We start from the raw sequence: 22502 nt of genomic DNA on the forward strand, positions 1-22502 counted from the left end.
TAGAGTCTGTCAATGGTCTAACATGGACAGACAGCCATCATGCTTACATCCACACCTACAGCCAATCTAGAATCACCAGTTGGAGTTCCTGGAGAGATCGTGCAAGCTCAACACAGAAAGACTGTAAAAGCTGCAGTGCTATTTTGTTGTTGTTGTTATTGTTGTGACATTTCAACTTGAAATACACAATGCTATTGCTCCCATTAAGTCCTTCTAAGTTTTAAAATACGAAGGAAAGCGGGCTCTTACTTACCTTACTTACTTTAAAACAAACAAACAAATTAACGTCAATCATAAGCGTTAACTCGAATAACAACCAGTAGAGGGCAGAAATACACCAATGTCTTTTCTGCCTATTTAAAAAACGAAGAAGGAAGAGGACCTCTGTGACGTATTTTGCTCTGCGACAGAAACTCTGTGTATGTTGCGGTTTAAAGCTACTTTTCTAGAAGCAGCTGCTTACTATGGAATATAAATGACACTACAAGACTTACTGATGACTCCGTGATTAATGATGTTCATACGCAAACAGAAAAGAGGCGGCTGGAGCATGTTAAAGCCCCGTACAGTCACATGGCAGTTTGGTGTCGTCGGCTAAACTTGGTGACTATTTGTGCACAGTGCCTTTTTATTCGCGTCTCTTGTTTAGCTCAGATGAGCATGTAAGAGTCAGCCGTGTTTTGGTGGTGTGGAGTTGTGCATGTCCCGGTTGCAGAAAGTGGAGGAGAGCAGGCGGAGGGCGTGAGCTGTGTCCAGGCGGCTGTCGGTGTCCGGGATGGAGACCTGGACCCCCAATCCCCGAGCTAAGCCCTTCATCCCCCGTCAACAGAGGAGTCTCTATCTCACCTGGAAATACAAATTGACCAACAAGAGGACGATTCGCCGGTTCTGTCAGGTAAATACTGATAGAGCTCAGCAAAAGAGTGATGTTGCTGCTGTAAATCAGTAAAGTAAACGTATTGTCCTGGAGAATTGTTCTGTTTTCTCGCTTATTTTGCATTTAACAAGCCACATTAGCTCATATTTAAAGGTTTCATATTGCCAAAAAGTTTTGGTAAACGAAATGTCAGGTGCTCTTTCAAAGTAAAGGCTGCAAGACATATCCTGGCTTGATTATATCAGTGCCCGTTCCTAGATGCACTCACTGGGCACTTTGAAGGTTACACGTTACTCGTACTGGGTTGGACCCCTATTTTCCTTAATTTTTCATGGCATAGATCCAACAAGATGCTGGAAACACTCAGTGATTTTGATTTATATTGACATGATGGCATCACACAGCTGCTGCAGATTTGTTGGTTGCACGTTCATCTCAATCTCCCATTCCACTGCATCCCAAAGCAATCCACTGGATTGAAATCTGGTAACTGTGGAGGCCATTTGAGTACATTGAGATTATTGTCATGTTCAAGAAACTAGTTTGAGTTGATTTAAGCTTTGTAACATGGTTTGTTGTCCTGTAAACAGACGTCAGAATAAGCACACAGTAGTCATAGAGGGAGGGATGTGGTCCGCAATAATACTTGTTGGGTGTCGCATTTAAATGACAGTAAAATAAATACCATCTGAATCTCACAACAGAAATCAAGACTCATTAGTGCCAGTAGATCAGCAATTAAGTGAACCATTTGTAGAGTTTAATAATATCAAAATTAACTAACTACAGACATCAAGATGAACACTGATACATTTTTTTTTTTTATCCTACAGGCCAGTGCCGTGTTGTTTCTGCTGATAACCGTCATAGTCAACATTAAACTCATCCTGGATACAAGAAGAGTTGCCAGTGAAGATGCAGCAGCCCAAGAATATGGTGAGAAACATGTTCACATGTCATTTTACTTATACTTAGTACACTCAGGTTTAAGTGAGTGTATGTATAAATTTGAGCCTGTATGTACGATTTTGACCCTGTGTGGATTGGTGAAAATCCTAAATGAATTCACACTAATGCGTCTAATTCTAAGACTTTAAAGATCTGTGCTGTATAATAACTCCGCAAAAAAAACTGCTACAAGCAACTCATTACCATGACATTCTACCCAGAATGTAGAATGTCGAGTGACCACAGCTTTAGCTTTGAGTTGTAGCAGACTTTTGTGATTAGTAGTATTTCGGCCTGATAGATGGATGTCTCATCCTTTGACATGTTAACTTGAACTTTTTATCTTGATTCGTGATTTCAGAGTAAACTTTAACTACAGTCTTTCACCCATCAGTATACTTGGACAGATGCTGCGATTTTGTCATGGATTTAAATTCAGTTTTATTTATATAGTTTCCTCAAGGTGACTCTATAAAATATCTCATCTACAATATATGTGTACAGTATACAGTACAGTCTATAGTCCCCAAATGTCTAACTCTGTGACTCTCTGGACAGTAATGCAGCTTTCAGTCAATTCCTCTGAAACGTTTACTGTATGTTAATGTAACAGTCAGTATTTAAATATGTACAAAATCAGTTTAATAGAAGAGTTGAGGGTTGATCTGTCTGTTGCTATCTGACATATTCACTAGGGGTGCAACGATACACAAAATTCACGGTTCGGTTCGGTTCGATACTTTGGTGTCACGGTTCGATATTTTTTCGATACAAAAAAATGTTCATGCCTTTTTTAATTTGTAATTTATTAAGATTATAAATATTTCTTTTAACTCAAAAATACAGTTTTTAAATGAGATGTTGCTGAAACAACAAAATAATAAAAGAATAAAGGAGTTTGGAAACGAGTTTATTTCAGAGAAATGTCCTTTTCCAAAATAAAAGCTATGCTATACCCTTCTTCTGGGGTAAATTCTCACGAGCATATTGAACATATCAGGTCCCCATAAAATGAACCACTCTCTGATGGACCTCACCTCACACACATCTTCTGGAGTGCTAGCACTTAGCTGCATATACAACAAAAACAACTTAAATAAAAATGTATTGCACAGAAAGGCCTTCCTAAATATATTTTTAAACATTTAAAATGTTCTAAAAACAAGATATCAACCACATACAGTTCTGCATTGTTTGGGAATCCCTGATGGTATTTTCTATTCTTGGCAGAATATAAAACAAACACACCCAATCCCTGACATGAAAAATTTTTTAGAACCATGTTCTATAGTGTACAGAAAACACATGAAAACTTAAATCTGGTAAAGCTATACTTCACATATTTTCTGTTGTGCAGACTTGGCACCATGTAAAACAAACAAACAAAAAAAACACCATGTAAAGAATAAAAAATAAATACAAACAAAAGCTATTCTATACCCTTCTTCTGGGGTATATTCTCAGCAGCATATATAACAAATCAGGTACCCATAAAATGAATCACTCTTTAATGGACCTCCCCTAACACTCATCTTCTGGAGTGCTAGCACTTAGCTGCTTATACAGCATAAACAACTTAAATAAACGGTCCTGTTAAATACAAACCAAAACATAGTTTACTCAATTTCCATGTTCTTCTTCAGAAAAATTAGGATGTCCACATGTTCTGCTGACAGTACAGATCTGCTTGCTGTGACAATGTCACCTGCTGTGGAAAACACCCTCTCACTTGGGACAGAGGTTCCAGGTACAACCAAGTAACACTGTGCCAACTTGGAAAGATGAGGGTACAAGCTGTGATGTTCCTTCCACCATCTCGGTGGGTTATCATCTGTGGGAATGCAGTCTGCTAACCTGTACAAGTTAATTTCCTCCTCTGCCACTTCGGCTGCAGACCTGGTCCTTGGCTCCTGTGACATGAACAGTTCTCCAAACAACTCCTTCATGGCCGACTTTTTCTCTGGTGGAGATGCTGATGGTGAATCTGAAGAGTTTGCTGCTTGAGTCTCTGCGGAGGTCGCAGTTTCTGTGGTGCCTGCGGCTTGGTCTTGAGGAAATATAAACAACCAAACTGTTAATTGTATTTGTTTAAATAATATTTATAAATGAAGCAGTAGCTAAATAAAATTTCAAAAATAAAAAAAAAGAACACCTACTTGTTCAATGCTCAAGACAAGTTCTGTGGCGAGTGCTCCATAGACTCTCAGCTGAGTGACATTATCCAAGTGTCACAGGGACTTGAAACGAGGATCTAAAGCTGTGCACTTGTGTAGGTAATTCTGAAGGGCAGGATCAGGTCCTGCCCTTCAGGTCCTCCCTGATGTTTTTTTTTTTTTACATCTCTCACTGCTGGGCTGTCATCACCAGACTGCGCCATAGAGTTCAGGATGTTCATTTTAAGTGGCAGGATCATGGATGCTGTTGGAGATGACGCTTCACACATCATGACTGTCACAGTTTTTAGGGTTTTCATGACTGTAACAAGAGTTTCAGCCAGTGCATGTTCTTCCTGAGTTAGATTCTGAATGTTCTTCATACTCTTCTTCACAGTATTGTCGGCCATAGCAGCATACACTGCAGCTTGCTGTTCAAGGTATCTTTCCATCATATCATGAGAGTTCCACCTAGTTGGAACATCTTGAATCAGTTTTTTTTTCACTAAGCTGCAGCAGTTGCTGTTTTTTCTTAAACACATTGCATCCTGTTGTGCTTCTGTGAAAGAAGGAGACAATTCTTCTCATCTTTGCTAGGAGATGGGGAAACCTTCTGCACTGCCATTCCTTTCTGAGCAGTTATATTAATTGTATGTGCAAAACATCCGATTTGTGGCCCCAGTCCAGCAGCTGTGACAGCATTAACTATGTTCTTCGCATTGTCAGTAGTTACAGGTATTGTCACATTTGGTCGCACTAACTTCCAGCCTTCCACAGCTTCAGAGAGACCTTTGGCTAAGTCGTCAGTGGCGTGACTTTCGACCAGGTGTGTCTGCAAAACACAGTTTTTCATGTGCCATTCCGGATCAATGTAATGCGCGGTGACAGTGAGGTAGCTCTTGACGTCCAGCCGTCTGAGGTCAGAGCAACAGCGGGTGCTGCTGACACTGCCGTCTCTAATTTTGCTTTTGTCTCCTTGTACAAAGCAGGAACTGCGATATCGGTGAAATGGGTTCGTGAAGGAATACTGTAACGGGGCTCAAGTACTCTCAGCGTTTCCCGAAACCCGGTGTTTTCTACAACAGAAAAGGGTCGCATGTCGACAGCAATAAAAGTAGCAATTGCCCTGTCGATTTCTTTTGCCCTCTTAGAATCATGTGCTAACGGCTGTCTAAATGACTCTGGCAAAGTGTGTAGCATGTGTGTTTGTTGTTGTTTTTGGCTGCCTTCACTCGTCTTTGCACTAGGGTGATGTCGGCGTAAATGTGCATTCATATTTGTTGTTGCCACCGATGTAATTAACCATGGCGTGGCACATCCGACATACTGTTGTAGTTTTGTGCACAACGCGCTTACCATCAGGGTCATACTTCACACGAAAGCCAAAAAAGTTCCAAACGCCAGATTTCAATGACTGTGGAGGAGGTTCAACTTCGGGAGGCATTAAGGCAGTTGCCATGTTGCAATGAGCTTAGCTTCTGTCTCGCTAGCTTGATTGAATGCATGTGGGTGGCACTCAGTGGATCTGTGCTCGACAGTGCAGCCTAGGCGGAGTAGTCGAACGCAGATTCACTGAGCGCTCAACACAGACAGCATCGTCAGAAGAAAAGTTGATAAAATAAATTAAAAAATTGTTCGATACACATGCGTACCGAACCGAAAGCACTGTATCGAACGGTTCAATATCGATACGAGTATCGTTGCACCCCTAATATTCACCCATCACTCATTAACCTTCTGATACACGGTGTTCCATTAAAGTGTAGTTTTATTATGAAGTGCATCATTTTGATCTTGATGTTTGTTTTTCTCTCTTTAGAGGATGTTATTCCTAACATGGAGACAGCACGCAGGCCGGCTAATGGACGCAAAGTCCTCGACATTGAGGTGTACTCCAGCCGCTCCAAGGTCTACGTGGCAGTAGATGGCACCACGGTGGGTGATTAACTGGTTAACTGGCTGATGCCTACTGACAGGTTACTTGAGACATCCTGCTTTAATACTCAAAGGGGCTTAGCTAATATAACAGACTCACACAACAACAGAGGGTTTGGTCTCACTAACTTTCCAGGTGCCTGAAGACAACAACAATCTTACTCAGACCAAGTAAGCTGCTGCTTGGGCCTCTCACCATCGCAGTTTTCAAGACAATCTATACATCCTAGACTAATCTTTCCTCCCACTAACCTTCATTTTGTTGTTAGGTTTTCAGTTGAATTCGATTTTGTCAAGGGAAATATTGGTAATGCAAGGTGTTTAGATTTTGGCTTTTTAATGTCATTGAACTCATGTTCAAAATGGTAATAATCCTTTATAATGAATTTGGTTAATGATAGACACAAAGCGTCAGACTGTTTCTTCTGGCCGAGCATTCACATGCCACATTTCTCACAGAATTATATTGTATTTAATAAATAATACCATGTACAGCAACAACAATACAAATTAGTCTCCAGTAAGTTTCTCATCACGTGGATAACTTTACCATCTTAGACTGCCACTGGCAATGAAGTCAGTGTGTCAGACACTAATAAGATTAGTGTCTGACACACTTGGCTCAGTAAAAATATTGTTTTTCTTTATTTTACTTGTTCCTGCAGGTGCTGGAAGATGACATGCGAGAACAAGGCAGAGGGATCCATGTGATAGTTCTCAACCAAGCAACTGTGAGCATGTGCTGCTTATTCTTCATATCATGACGCATGTCTTTCCACTGGCAACTCATATGTAAATATAACAAACTGCAATTACGGTACATACTAGAGGTAGGAGGAAAAAATGGATGCATCATATTATGATTTTTTGCTAATTGTGTTTCACTGTTTTTATAGCTGTATTTATCACAATACAAACAACGTTGAAGTTAAACTTATCAAATGTCAGTAGTAGATTTTTTTTTTTTTAGCAATTTCAGATTTTTCAGTAAGTGTGTGTGTGTGTGTGTGTGTGTGTGTGTGTGTGTGTGTCACAGGGTCATGTGATGGCCAAGAGGATATTTGACACCTACTCTCCCCATGAGGATGAAGCCATGATCCTGTTCCTCAATATGGTGACTCGTGGTCGAATCCTCATCTTTACCATAAAGGTCAGGAGCTTCTAACTATCTGAGGAGTGAAGGGGATATTCATGTTCCAGTCATAAACCATACCTGTAACTGTGTTTTTTGGGGGCTTATTTGTCCTGCAGGATGAGGGCACATTCCACTTGAAAGATGCTGCTAAGAACCTGCTCAAGAGTCTGGGCAGCCAGGTGTCCCTCAATCTGAGCTGGAGAGACATGTGGACTCTAGTGGTGAAGAAAGGAGGTAGAAAAGCAGACCTTCATTTTTAACAATGACATTGAGGACAGCCATTATACAGGAAGAGCTTCACTAAATCGATCAGTCACAAAACATCTGAGGAGCTGGGGAGAATTATGATTGGTTGTTTAGAAACATTAAGAAGATTTGATTATGAGATTTCACAAAGTCAGCCCAAAGTGCACCATTTTATCGTGGATTGACATATGAGTTTTATTTTATTTTTATTTTTTTTTAACTAGAATCAGCCTAGATTGTTTTCAGGGCCACTACAACTTTACTGTGTATGACTGAAAGAAAGACTTTTTTTGTTCTACATATTCACATTTGTGTCTTGACCTTTGTGCTTGAGGTGTTGTCACTAATGGCTAAACACTTTTTCTTAGGCTGAAATTAATCATCTTTGATTTACAAGAAACAAAACAGATGGATATATTGTCTGTGCAGTTTTTCATCACTATTTTCTACATAAACTTGGATTTTGTTGAGAAGTTATCAGTATAAACCATAAATAAGGCATCTTTGATCAAATAAATCAGTCAGTAGGGGGGAAGAGACAAAAGGAAAAACAAGAGTTTATACTTGCCCTGAGATTACCTCTCTTGACTTGATGTTGTTTTTGTGTTCAGGTCAGGTTTATGGAGAGAAGCATTCAAAGTCTCCAGCTCTGTCTACCTGGGGAGACCCAGTGCTGCTCAAGACTGAAGTGCAACTTACTGCCTCTGAAGGTAAGAGCCAGTTTTAGCATGCTTGACAAAGGGTGAAATATTTAAACTTGATTCCCCTCTCGTGCACAAAATGTTATAAAAAAACGAAAAGACTTGTAGCTTTTTTTTATGAATAATCTTTTGAAAGTGCGATGACATGCAGTAAAAGTTGGGTCCTTGAGAAAAAAGTCAAAGTTGGGGATTTGCTTCTCCTTATATTAAGATGTTTTAGTCCCGGCGGTGTAGGGACCAGATGGGTTAAAAGTTTGAGACAAAGACTGTATATGAATGATGGTTGAATTCACCGGTAGTTTTGGATTTCACATTTTGTAGGTTTAGCATGAGCATTTTGGCCACAGTTGGGGAAACTGTAAAATGTAAATTTAAAAAAAGATGATGATTTGAAGGTCTCAAACACATTTTATGCACAAAATAACACAAATGTTAAAACTGAGAAAAAATATTAGTTCAAACCAGTTGCTGAACTTTGGGGAGAGGAAAGTTGCTCATTCTTGTTTGATACAAGAGCCGAGCTGCTCAAAAGTCTTGTGTCATCTTTGTTGTATTTTTCATTTCATCATGTGTCAAATATTTTTAACTAATTAAAGGTCTCGGCTCCAGGCAGGCCAGTTCAACACCTATAATTCTGACCAATGTATTTTGCGGTTTAGCATTGTCTTGCTGAAATAGGCCTCACATGGAAAAAAACGTGTTCTCTTTGAGAGCATATGTTGCTCTAAAAGCTGTGTACACATTTTAGCATTAATAGCGCCTTTTCAGATGTGCAAGTTGCCAGTTCTAATGCACCCATCTATATACCATCAGAGATGCAGGCTTTTGGACTGAGTGCTGATAACAAGCAGGATGGTCCCAGTTCTTTTTAATCCAGAGAATGCAACGGCAGCCATGTTTGCAAATAATAATTTAACATTTGGATTTGTCTGACAAGAGAATAGTTTCCCACTCTGCCTCAGTCATTTTACGTGAGCTTTGGCTCAGAGCAGAACACAGCATTCCTGGATCATGTTCATATACATCTTCCTCTTTTGCATGATAGAGCTTTAAGCTGTATTTATGGATGACACAGATGCAAGTTTGCCTCTCAAACATGTTCTTTTCAGTCATGTTGCTGGCCTGTTGACAGTTAACCTAATGTATTGCAACATGTTCCGCCTGCTCTATCTTTTTAGTATTATTTACTTCTTCAGCCTTTTTCCCCACCCCAACTTTTTTGGTGATATAGAAATCGGAATACTTTATGAATCGTCTGTGAAGGTTCTCAGTCATCCAGGTCATCGTAGTCAAAGGAGCTTGCAAAGAAAAGCGTCTGGACTTCTTTAAGTTGCTTGAAGACGTTTCACCTCTCATCCGAGAAGCTTCTTCAGTTCTAAGGTCAAATGGTGGAGAGTCCCAGATATAAACCTAGTGGGAGAAACCCCCCACAGAGGGACAAAAGGACCCCCTGATGATCCTCTAATCGCCTGAGCCAAGGTGTGAAACTGGGTGTGGGTCCCAATCAGCCAGAGTTTCGGGTGTGTTCATTGGCTCAACTCTGGCTGATTGGGACCCACACCCAGTTTCACACCTTGGCTCAGGCGATTAGAGGATCATCAGGGGGTCCTTTTGTCCCTCTGTGGGGGGTTTCTCCCACTAGGTTTATATCTGGGACTCTCCACCATTTGACCTTAGAACTGAAGAAGCTTCTCGGATGAGAGGTGAAACGTCTTCAAGCAACTTAAAGAAGTCCAGACGCTTTTCTTTGCAAGCTCCTTTGACTTTATGAACCCATAAGAGAATAAAGTTCAAAATAATTTTATATGTTACAAAAAACTGTAAAATAATTTGGGATGTGTTCTTATGTTCTGCAGAGGCAGAGTGCCACTGGGCAGACACGGAGCTGAACAGGAGGAGGAAACTCTTCTGCAGCAAGGTGGAAGGATACGGCAGCATCTGCAGCTGCAAAGATCCGGCACCCGTAGAGTTTAATCCTGACCCTGTAAGACATGTAACAGACACGACGCTTTAGTTTCACCATGTTTTTCCTGCGTGGGGAAGCACAGGAATGCCAAGCTGTAAGGAGGGAGTAATGTCCTTGCATCAGTCAATGATATTTATTTATTTTGCTATAATTTGTATGGTTTTTTTGGTCTTGGATGAAGACAGAATCCCACAGAAGTGAGAGTAGCATTTGAGCGAGTAGTGAGGCACTGAGCACACTTGCTCGTATGTTTGAGTATGCTCAACTTCACTGTCTCGATGATACTTCCTGTGCTGCTCTGTAGTGAGCCCAGGATTTTGGCGTTAGTGCTCTTCAGGCTCAGTTAGAGTGACCCTCCAGTTTGCAATGGATCTCCACAACAGAACAGAACACACTGTCATCATCTGCAGTCCAAAATGGTGGAGCTGGAATTTGTCTGAGCATGTTGCGAGGGACTCAAGACAGTTGAATGACATAAGGGGCCTTCATCCGACAAACAAGCCCGAAGGATGCCACAGAACAGGAAGGACTGAGTTAGCTTAGAGTCCAGTAGTAAAACAACCACTTCTTAGACAGATGGAAAAATAAAGGTAAATTGACGAATTTACCTGGCCAGCTGTCCGAATACATGAGGCTGTATAGTCTATGTAAAGTGTCATTGTTAAAATGCTCATATACTTGGATTTAAGTAGTCAGGTGTATGCTTTACCGATTCTTGTCTTCTTGTCCACTAATTTGAGTTTCTTGTGTGCAAGTATAGATTCAGTATGATCACATTTTTACTGTTTCGTCATTGCAGCTCCCCATCAATAATGTTTTCAATGTCCCAGTGGCCGTTATTGCAGGAAACAGACCTAACTATCTCTACCGGTAAGATCTGAAAAATACTCTTCTGTCATACAAGGAAGTAATAAATCTCTGTCAAAATATAACTAAGTGTTTGGCTTTTTGTTGTTGTTTAGTATGCTGAGGTCACTTCTTTCAGCCCATGGTGTTAACCCACAGATGATCACAGTCTTCATTGATGGATATTATGAGGTACCTTCATTATTATTATTGTTATTATTATTATTATTATTTGTTTATGTATGTATGTATTTATTTATTTTGATTGCTGCAGTTTACTTCTGCCAGTGATTGGGGTGTACCTTTGCTGGTGTTAGGTCATGTGACTATCAAAGTCATACAATTTTAAGATCTTAATCAACACATCATATTTCAATACCTTATTTTAAACAAATACAACAACCATAATTTTATTTGCAGAAGTCTTTATAGATAGTTTAGGTATCTATATATCTTTTTCCTTGTCAGAGACTTTGAAGTTATTGATAACTTTTTACACCTTGGCTGTAAGAGGCTGATGCGGATTTGGTGTTAACCTGCCGTGCAGGCAGCGTTGGCACCGAAGTTGTGAACGCGATAACTCAAGTAACTCGTAGGAATTTGAAATTGATAATATTGGTGCTCCTAATAAAAATGTTGGATGAGTTTGAATCTCAGTGACCTCAACCTCAAGGTCAGAGGTCAAGTTTTTTAGAAAGCCTTGTGAATGCAATAACTTGAAAACAAGGCTTTTGAAATTGATACTATCTCTAGGAGACGAAGGGGTACCACTGACCACTGCCCCCCAATTTTAAATTTTTTTAAATTTTTTATTGGGAGTCTGTTTGACTTATAACGATCACGTGTGTTTTACCAAATGAATGAACTGAATCTATAAATTATCTTGTTAAATGTTAAAAAAACTAATTAATCTCTACAGTGTATCCTCGTCATAATTACCACGAGAGTAGGATTAAACTGCATCCTTTGTGAGATTAAAAGAATTTAAACTAGAACTACAGAAATCTGTTTTTTGGATGTTTTTGTGTTTTCTCTTTAGGTTTCTATTTCTTTTAGAAACAGAATTGTCATTTCAGGTTATACTCACCACCTCAGTGGATTTTGTTCAGGGAAACAGTTTGCAAATTATTAAAGAATCTTTTTGTAGCTCTCAAACATCTGCCTTTTTGACTCAGGAGCCAATGGATGTTGTTGACCTGTTTGGACTGAAGGGAGTTCAACACACACCTATCAGCATCAAGAATGCCAGAGTGTCTCAGGTAAGCAACAGCTTCTCATTCAAGGGTTAACACATAATTCAGAGCAGTACAAGCATAGATTTTAAAGAACCAATGTTTCCTTTACAGAAACGTTGAGCAGTGTTGTTATTAAATTATTCTTTGTTACTGTGAAGCTCAAACATCTCTTTCCTCAATCACAGCACTACAAAGCGAGTCTGACAGCAACCTTCAATCTTCACCCAGTAAGGACCAACATCAAACACTCAGCTGTATCATGTTAATTCAGTTTGTTATAACTCTTATTTGAATTTTTCATCTTTTATAATAAGTGCATTGTACAGCCTCAATTTTACATTGCACTTCAGCATTTCTTTAATTAAGAAAAAAAATCATTTGGCACGTCCAAACAGAGGTTTCACAGTGCACACTCAGTTGCTCCAATTCATTTGTTTCTCTGACCATCATAACTAACCTGCAACTTAACCAGAGGTAAACCCTCTAACATAAGTCTGAATTGTAACTGTATACATATAAATTTCTGCTTCCACTCAATATTAATGAGACTTCTGAAACTCTTACTGTCAACACTGACATTATGATTTTATGCAGTGAACTCTGTGAATGCACTGTGGGTGTTTTAGTGTGTGCAGTTGCCTGGGGTAGAGTCTGTATGCACCATATGTATGCGCTCATTAGAGTTTGTTGTGTCTGTTTTATCTTTTCCCAGGATGCTAATTATGCCATTGTACTAGAAGAAGATCTTGATATATCCATTGACTTCTTCAGGTATTTCTTCCAGTCTACATTACCACTACTAAAAGCAGCCAGATGTCCATGTTAGTTCCAGAAAAGGGCTCTTACTGATTGATATCTAGTCACTCTCTACTGACAACTTTTTATGCAGCTGCTGTTTTTGGTTCTTAACCTGGTAGTCTCATTCTGTTAGACTCTACTCATGCTTATGCTTATGGAAGCTGTGCTAAAAATTCTCCATTATTTCAGAGCAAAGTCCCTTTAAATTGATTTTACATTTAATGTTATTGTGAAGTTTATTTAATTGCTTATGTATTACTTAATTACTTCAGTGTAGTAAGCTGTAAATGCTTTAAACTGCTGTTAAAAGTTCAAAATGTACGCCCCTTACACTTTTTGTTGCTTGGCTGATTGGTGACTCCCCCCTTGTATTGTCCTGAGCAGCCTGGAGATCAGGCTGGCTGGATGATGATTAGAATGAAGAATAGGCCTAAACAGAAGTTCACGGTATTCCACCATCTTGAATTCCCCCCCCCCCCCCCCCCCCCGCCAAGGAACAGACTCTGATTATTGGTGATTCAGCAACCATAATAGATTGTCTTCCAGGGGAAGATATCATACGGGATATCATAGTGTGGCTCAAGCACGTTCATCATAGTTTAAACCCCTTGTTTTGCACAAGGGAATACGGCCTCCCGTCTGCAGCTAAACACTCCAGTAGCTTTTGTAATAGCTTTAGCCCGGTCGGATTGGGCGGCAAAGGGCTGCTTAAATACCGCAAACTCCTCTGCTCCTCCACTTGGACCGCTAGCGCCGGCCATAACTATCGCTTGACAGACCCACCACGCGCACCATACACATACCTTTTTTCCTCCTTTTTCGGAATAACGTGCGTGCCGAACCGTGGAGTGGGTTCGGATTACGGATCAACCGTGATCCGTTGCACCACTACATCTCTCTGTATAATTTGTGATCTCTGAGCTTCTGTACTGAGACGTTATTAAAATTACAGTAAAAACTGACAGTCCTACACTTGTATCTTCGTCCTGGCTGCAGCGGCAGTGAAAGAACGCACCAAGGTGCACGACCGGTCAAAACGACATCAAACCAGCAACTTGCACCAGTACTCTAGTACTTCCATATGGGAGGGTGGGGATGTGAAGCAGAATCACGTCATAAGACACTTCAGGCCCATTGAATAGAACTCTGTATTTTCATTTTTAACCTTGGAGATGAACTCACAGTGCACTTTCTTGTGAAGGTTGCTTGTTTCAGTCCTCTCATAACAAAGCCACCTTTGGGTTTGAATGTAGGCACACATTAAAACTGGTGCTCAATCTCTTTCTCCAAGAGAAAGAGAGCTTGTGCATTAAATGAGATGCTTACTCTTAAGGACCCAAATGTATGCTAGGAATATGTGTCCAAACTGTGTGCTGTTGCTTTTGCAGCAAGCTGTGGTTTATAGTTAGCCACAATTTAATTAAGAAATGATGAGGAGAGAAAGTGGAAATACATCTTTATTTTTTTGTTAAAGGAACTTTCTGCATAGCATCCTCAGCTCTTCTGTGAAATTTTTAAAGATGTTTTTGATTCTATAATGTCAGCTGAGACGGCCCTTTAACACGCTGACCTGCAAGATTCACCACCAGATGGCAGTAGAGGGCAGTGATAATAATGCTCTGCTCTGTTAGAACCTCTAGCCTTCCTTTGTTGGACAGGCTGTGCTTTGAACTGTGTGTTTGCTGCTGTGAAAGCTCCAGCTTCCCTCCTGGGCTGACCAATCTGTTTGAAGCTCTGACTTCAATAGTGGAGAAGAACTTGCGGCCATCATCTGTGTTTGCGCCAGTTTGCTTTTGAGCTTCAAGCTTTCAGTTAGAGAGCAGTGAAATTAAAGCTTGGTTCTATTGACAAAAACAAGCCTGTTATTTCTTCTTTATGTCCAATAGTTGTAGTTTCTTGAAGGAATATCTACAAGTCCAGTTCAGAAGCTCCCCGTGTCAGCTGTCAATCACAGTGAACACTTGCTATGAAAGGTCTGGTAGAAAAGCTCAGTGTAATCTGTTGAAGTACCAGAACAATGTTCCTGTTCAGTGATCAGACGTCTGTATGTTCGGGTCTTCTGTTTAGATCAAAGTTTTCTTCATGTTTTTTTGTTTTGTTTTTTTTCTAAAATCATAACTGCAAACTAGACCCCTTTTTATATTCAGTCTATTGTCAGAAAACGGTTACATTATCAATATTTTCTGTTTCTGTAGCTTTCTGAGTCAGACCATCCACCTGCTGGATGAGGATGACAGCCTGTACTGTATTTCAGCCTGGAACGACCAGGTGAGTGCTGACTATCATCTGTATTCCTTATTTTCACACTTAAGTGACTTCACTATTTGACTTCTCTAAGCCTGCTTTTCATGAACATTGTCCCGCCAGTCTTTGTTATGTAGATGATAACACTCCCCTATATGTGGTGTTGATCAGGGCTATGAGCACACAGCAGAGGACCCGGCCCTGCTCTACAGGGTGGAGAGTATGCCCGGCCTGGGCTGGGTGCTGAAGAAAAGCCTCTACAAAGATGAGCTGGAGCCAAAATGGCCTACACCCGAAAAGGTGCTTGAAGTTGTCTTTTCTTTTGTTGTGATATTTATCACCGATTGATTCTTCCAGTGGTCATAAATAGATATGTGAAGTGAATAATCTTCAATAACTTTTAATTATAAATAAAGTTTGTCATTTAGAAAAGTGATTAAAAGGAGCTGCATGAAAGGATTTTTAATATATTGTGTTGTTGATTTTATTGTCATGTTGTAATTCTAAAAATCTTGAATAATATCTATGTAGCCCTTAAAAAGAATAGTGTCTAGCTGACAAGTAAAAACAAATGCAGGAACACGCTGTGCATGCATGTGAGGCCGTGGCGAAAAGATCGTGACTAAGTGCGTGCCTGCGCTCTTTCTGGCTTGTAGCTGTGGGACTGGGACATGTGGATGCGAATGCCAGAGCAGAGGAAAGGCCGAGAGTGTATCATCCCTGATGTATCCCGCTCCTACCACTTTGGTATCATCGGCCTCAACATGAATGGCTATTTTCACGTAAGATCTGAAAGGAAAATGCTTTTTGTTATCAGCTTTTCATTTGTGTATTCCTGACACAAAGCGACAGGTCTGAAGGCAGCACTAGAGCAGTTAAGTCAGCTGTATCTTTTTAGCCCGCTGTTAAAGATTGCTGTTTTTGTCTTATCGTGTCACATAGGAGGTATATTTCAAAAAGCACAAGTTCAACACTGTTCCCAATGTACAGCTGAAGAACGTGGGCAGGTGTGTACAGCCATGTGATTAAATGCTATTGTTTTTTTGTAAGTAATCTGGCTACATGGTGACAGACTTGGTTTTAATTGGTCTTCACAGCTTGAAGAAAGATGCTTATGAAGTTGAGATCCAGAACCTGCTGAAGTGAGTACAAACTCTGGCATCACTCAGCGTGTTTGCTTATGGTTGTTGTAAACCACAAAAAGTAAATTTTGTGTGTGTGTGTGTGTGTGATATTCCAGAGAGGCAGAGGTGCTAGACCACACCAAAAACCCATGTGAGGACTCATTCCTACCTGACTCTGAGGGGAAGATCTACATCATGTTCATTAAGATGGAGTCTGAAACAGACACATCCACTTGGACTGAGCTTGCCAAGGTGGTCATATTTACATAAGTGGTCTTGCTTGTGATTTTTACAGGCAGTGATTTAAGCCCTAATAAATTCAATCATGTCTCTTGTTTAGTGCCTGCACGTTTGGGATCTAGATGTTCGGGGATACCACAGAGGTCTATGGCGGCTCTTCAGAAAAAGGAACCATGTGTTGGTCGTGGCTGTTCCGATCTCCCCGTACTCGTAAGTAACTCTCAGATTATATGTAGCCCATACCTGTAATCTTTCTGGGAAAACAAGAAAGTCAGAGATAGAGACATGGAAATCATATGACCATTATCTGATGGTTTACAGCAGTTGCACCCTAAAGCAGTGTGAAACAAGATGAAACATTTTCACAGCCCTAAGAGGAAACCGTAAAAGATCCTGTTTATTACCTAAGAGCAGCTTCTGTTTGTTAGAGCAGCAGGTTCTGTGTGACGGCCTGTAAATGCAGAACAGAAAATGGAGATGGAGAGGGATGCAAACAGCAGAGATGTGGCCTGGTTGTTACATGAATAATTCAGGGTTTTCAACACAGTGGAAACACAGGCAAACAATGACCTTGTACGTGACAGGAAAGGGAGAAAGGAAAAGTTTCAGGTACTTTGGATAGATAAAGGGCTATGCAAATAACTTATGCAATCTAAACAAAATATTGTCTCTGTTTGCTGCCTGCCTATGAAATCAGGCAGTCAGTCTGCTATCACCTGCAGTCTTCTGTTGGAATGGATGTATTCAGGTCCAGGTCTCAAGTGTTTGGCAGTCCAGCACACATTCTGTTACACAGTTGGTATTTAGCTTTGAAATGCTTAGAAGGTGCATTCTCCTAATATGTAGGCTAAAGTTTTAGCCCTATTGTTGATATTTTGGTGAGATGCTGCATCTTTCACTTGTTTATAGTTAGATTGATTCTCATAGCAACACAAGGAGCAGATTTATTAATTGTAAACATGATTAAGTGAAGGATCTAAGAGTTCATGTGGGAGGTACTGGTTACAACTGGTGCTTTTAATGAGAAGAGCATTTCAGGAAGGCAGACTATTGAAACACTCCTGAGTACCCTGGCTCATTTCTTTTAAAGAGGTACCTTGTTGGAGGGGAGGGAATAATTCATAAATAATTAATTAGCACCAATATTTGAAGAAAATGTTTGATTTCCTTCCATTGCCCATAAACTTAATTTATATAATTATATAAAGGTTATAAACTCCACCTCAAGACATGATGTGAATACGATAGGATACAAAGAAGCAAAGTCACTCCTGCTGCACTGTGCCAGTCATCAGAGGGAGAAAGGGAATTTATTTCAAAAGTAATATGATAACTCCTGTGATTGTTTACACTTCCTTTCTTCAACCATCCAATTGTTTTTGTTTTTTAAAACTTTATTTCAGTAAAATAACTTTAAGCCCTTTAACAGAATCTCTAGTTGGAGTGAGAATTTTTACCCTGTTTTTGCATTAATTACTGATTTACTGATAATGTTTCCTATCAATATATGTTTTCTTTGTCAGTGACCACAAGAGACAAAAATCACCATGGTTGATTAATCTGCTTCAGATTCACAACAACCAGAACAGCCAACTACAGTTGCATTCTTAAAGTCTTTTGCTTTTAATTCTCATTTTAATAACCATCTTGGGTAAATTCACACCAGATAAAAAAAACAATTTGCCTTAATTCACTTGTATTTCTGTGTAGGTTCTCTGATCTCTGCTTAATGTTATCATCGCTCCACTTCCTTTTTTGTAACCTCATGTGTACTCTCTTATTTTATTCTGATCAGTGTGAGGAAACCAGCGAATGTCACTCCCATTCATTTAGAGCCTCTTCCTAAAGAAGAGGGAGCACCGGTGGAGCAGATGTAGATCTGATGTTACACACACACACACACACACACACACACACACACACACACACACACACACACACACACACACACACACACACACACACAAACAGAGACTTCAACAAGCCCTGGCCTTAACACTACTACTTCTCTCCATCAACGAACATTAATAATCCAGCCTGGGGCCCAGAGCTACAGGTCTGTCTTGGGTACAAGAGGATACCTGGGACACAGAGTCTATTTTTTATGTTGGAGGAAGAATTAACACTACAAACAGCACTGGTGAGTCCGTCCAGCAGTGATGGTAAAACTAGTTATAGTTAATTGTGATTGTTCAACCACAACAGTGTACAGCTGCCAACAGCTGTGTCTTTTTGTGGATCGATCACTAAGCTACATCTTTGACAGAACAGTACAACTGACATAAACACACTGACCTGAAAGAAGGCAGTGCTCCTTATAGTTTGGTATTTTAACTACTGAGTGTTTGTCCATTTTTGTACATACATTTTAACGAATCTCTATTTATTTTACATCTGTCAAAAGTTAGTGTTTTTTTCTAAATAAGAAAATCCACTTTGATCAAGTTCAATGCATTTTTAAGAGTCTGACTTTTACAATGAAAAAATGTAAGTGTGTGTGTAAAATCTAAAGGTTGGCATTTTTCTCAGCATTAGATATCGAGTGTAAAAGCCCCATGGGTTTGTACCGTTATTGACTGTATAGATCACTTGCCTCGGATTAGTCTTGATGATGTAATCCGAAAGGTGGCTGAGAGACAAAAACCTGAAAAGTCATACTTTTAACATGTGCTGCATCTGAAACCAGAGAAATTGCAAATGCTGTGATGTTAATGTGTGCTCACCTACAAAATGATGCACATTGAACAAATCACTTTAAATTCGGGCAGTTTTTTTGTTTGTTTGTTTTTTTTAAGTAAATTAACCTTTTTCTATGTAATTATCTGTTTCTGGCATAGTTCACTACTGGCTTTTGCTCTGTCAGGGGAAAAAAAAGCACGTGGCCCTTCCAGTACCAACAAGTAATAATTGACACAGGAACTGAAAATCATAATTAACAATCATTAGGAACGAAACCTTTTTGTTGTGTACCCCAAAAAAGGAGGAAAATCCGTGTCTAGGATCAGATCTAAATATGCAAACGTGTGCTAAACAAACAGTTCAGGATATTTGTATCCTAGCACAGCATTTACGTGTGTACGCATTTTTTTTGTTGTTGTTTTGTTTTGCTTTTTCCTGAAGCAGACGCACTTTTTTTCTGTGCTTGCTGCTGTTTTTGATATACAAGAGACAGCGGCAGCTGCATAAGGTGCTGAACGTTCAGTTGCTTCTTTGTTTCCTGATTGAACAGTGTTCAACTACTGAAGCTACTAAAACTGAGCTCAACACTGTTACTTTTCACACAGCCATCCAGTCACGTAGGAGAAGGGCTCAGATAACAAGAACACCTGGTATAAACACTAAAGAACCGAGTCAATTTCTCTGCTTGTACCAAATGAAATCCCCAAACTAGCACTTTAGTCATATATTAATTAGATCATTGTGGGTCAGACATCACAGCAGGCAGGTACTTGCAACCAGCTACTTCCTGGAAGCAGCATGTGTTAAAAATGTATTTTTTCCCCCTCCTAATTTCTTAGTGTGCGTATAAATTTTGGTCTCTCTCAACCATCCTGGAGGCCAGAGGCTCCACCACTTCCATCCACTGAAGGTAGCAATGTGAAAAGAGTACTAAATCTTCGTTACATATATTTATCTGAGTTTCTAATTGCAGTGTTCTTCATTTTTAAGAGTAGTAAATACGTGAGAAGATTTATTTGATAATCTCACTGGCCGCATTCAATGCCCTGAGATGCAGCTGAGAGAGAGAGAGTGTGTGTGCGTGTGAGAGAGAGAGAGAGAGAGAGAGAGAGCGCGATTTCTCTTGTAAAGCTTTTCTAACTGGTGGTCAAATAGAAACCCAACCCTTTAAGAAAATGTTATTCTTTATGGTAAGACATGCAAAAGCAAACAAAGTATTATCTGCTTATGGATACATTTATTTTGAAAGTCACACTATAGAACTGTCTAAGCATTTATTCACTCTGTACTGGTCATGTTATCATTTCAAACAACTGTTATGGATGTTTCAGGCAATTTAAAAATGAAAAGATAATTGAAATATTTGTTCCAATTGAGGTCTAAAAACACTGACTTTTAATCCAGATGTTGATATTCTGCCAGATGTTTTAAAAGAACGTGGAGTTTTCAACCATGTTAACAGAGAGGTGTGAGTGTGAGGAAGAGATACTGGACATGTTCTTACCAGCTGATGTAAGAACGCATTAACCAAATGAGTGTGAATTTTAATTCTGTTAGTATTTGCAGTTATTTGATTGGAAGGTGTTTACCTGTCAGAATGAACCACTGACGTTGGGGCTAAGTTTAAGTCCTAGTGTGTTTCTCTGGTTTCAGATCTCTGCAAATTGTCTTTTTTCCCCCTCTGGTTTGTTCTTTCATTTCACTTTGTGGTGTTCCTGCTTTTCTGGGTTTCAAAGGTTAAATTAAATTGAATCATTGTTTCAATAGCAATACAGTTGATTTAATACTGTGGCAGGATTCTGAAAATACTGGAAAGCGCTTCGTATGAGTGACAGAGGAGGATTTGTGGACTTGAATGCAGTTTGACATGTATGAGTTTCTTTTATCTTGGAGATGAATAAAGATTTTTTTTAAACTCACTCTCATGCTTTTTTGCTTTTCTTTTTTTCCCCCCTCAAGGCTGTACTGTACAATATTTTAATAATTCAGAAATAAAGATTTATTGTGTGTATAATATTCATGGAATAAACCAGAAGCTCTTGTTGTTCTGAGAGTGTGTGTGGGAGAGAAGAGAACTGCCTCCAGATTTCCCATGAGAGGCATGCAAAGGAACTGGGAGGCAAAAACCACATAGGGAAATGTATGCAAATCCTCAGGACTCGGTGGATTTCTGTATTCATTGTGGCTGACCAAGGATGAGTGCGGCTTCCTATCCTTTGAGGTCCAACTTTTGCAGCTAAACTGTTTGTTTTTGGTGATTAACCCCACTGACATCAGTCTTTTCTTTTGTTCAAGGAGAGCCACATGTTATGATGCATGTATGTGTGTGGAGGCAGACTTCTAGAGGCGTTTTAAATTCTACTTTATATTTAAGCCAGCAATCAAAATGAAACGGATCTGAGGCTTTACACTCATCAGAGTTTGGCTTGTAGATGCTGCAGAGGACATGCATCTCTTTAAAGGACCATTGTTCAACATTGTGAAATTTTTTGAAACACTGAGATTATTTGGGCATGACAAGGGGGATCTGAATTGAATTGCATGTCAGTGATAGTATTCTTTAATCTTTCATTTATTATTATTATTGTTATTATTATTATTATTTTCAAATGACTTTGTAACAAAAGCAAAAGAAAAGGATCTTCACCTGTAGTGGCAATTCCTTTACTTTTGAATGATCAAACGTCCCACAACTTAAAGTCCACAAGCCACTGCTGCATTGAGGTAATATTTCGTACGCAGGCAAAAGAAGTCCATTGTCCAAACCTTTTAGTTGAGAGTTTTGGTTTTGGTTTATTTATCCATTTGGCAAGCAATAACAAGATCCTTCCTACTGCTTCTCCTGCTCTGGTAAAAAACCATAGGCCCACCCCAATGCATGCTGGTCCTATACCAGTCTCTTTATTTATAGAAACAAAATGGCCCTACAGCTCTTACTGACTAATTTAACAAAATAACAACAAACAAAACAAATCATTTAAAACAAAATATTAACCAACAAATAAACCCCAAAATATAAATAAACTAACAAACTTTAACTAATTTCAAAATAATAAAAAATAAAGAACAAATAGCTCCAACACTCCGGCCCCTAATTGTGCATACTATCACAATTACTTTAAAGTCCCAAAAGGAGGAGCTATTCCCTTAAACAAATCCTTAATTTTCATTGATGATTTTCTTCACGATGAGGCTTCCAGTAGCAAAATAAGTTTTGTCACTGGCCTTTCCAAAACACTGGTCCTTGTTTGTAGTCTCACAGAACGCACCAAGCCTTTTGCATCCTGGTTTACATTTAAGACTTTCGCCATCATCCATGATCCTCTTGGAGCTGTAGCGTCTGCAATTAAAACAACATCTCCAGGTATAAGACAT

At 39.5% G+C, this 22502-nt stretch overlaps 1 protein-coding gene across 2 annotated transcripts; it reads left to right on the forward strand.

Annotated features, from left to right (window-relative positions):
• Positions 1 to 356: 356 nt before the first annotated feature.
• On the forward strand, positions 357 to 21046 carry pomgnt1 (protein O-linked mannose N-acetylglucosaminyltransferase 1 (beta 1,2-)). Of its 2 annotated transcripts, XM_082511910.1 has the most exons (22): positions 357 to 603; positions 716 to 895; positions 1711 to 1813; positions 5798 to 5913; positions 6579 to 6644; positions 6950 to 7063; positions 7165 to 7282; positions 7906 to 8004; positions 9852 to 9979; positions 10761 to 10831; positions 10924 to 10999; positions 11983 to 12066; positions 12228 to 12269; positions 12755 to 12813; positions 15036 to 15108; positions 15256 to 15384; positions 15741 to 15866; positions 16027 to 16091; positions 16182 to 16226; positions 16325 to 16460; positions 16549 to 16658; positions 18244 to 21046. In XM_082511910.1, the coding sequence occupies exons 2-22, from the start codon at positions 776 to 778 to the stop codon at positions 18323 to 18325; spliced, it is 1962 nt and encodes a 653-aa protein (XP_082368036.1). In that variant the 5' UTR covers positions 357 to 603; positions 716 to 775; the 3' UTR covers positions 18326 to 21046. The 2 variants fall into 2 exon arrangements, with proteins under 2 accessions (XP_082368036.1, XP_082368035.1); XM_082511909.1 differs by having other exon boundaries at positions 357 to 895.
• The last annotated feature ends 1456 nt before the right edge of the window (positions 21047 to 22502 follow it).

The sequence above is a fragment of the Aulonocara stuartgranti genome (genome assembly GCF_965226115.1).
Source record: "Aulonocara stuartgranti genome assembly, chromosome: 17".
NCBI lineage: Eukaryota > Metazoa > Chordata > Actinopteri > Cichliformes > Cichlidae > Aulonocara > Aulonocara stuartgranti.

Coding starts and splice junctions, on each gene's coding strand:
- pomgnt1 (XM_082511909.1), top strand. CDS start 776: ATGGAGACCTGGACCCCCAATCCCCGAGCTAAGCCCTTCATCCCCCGT. Junction 10,832..10,923: donor AGACCTAACTATCTCTACCG/GTAAGATCTGAA, acceptor GTTGTTGTTTAG/TATGCTGAGGTCACTTCTTT. Junction 16,227..16,324: donor GAGATCCAGAACCTGCTGAA/GTGAGTACAAAC, acceptor GTGATATTCCAG/AGAGGCAGAGGTGCTAGACC.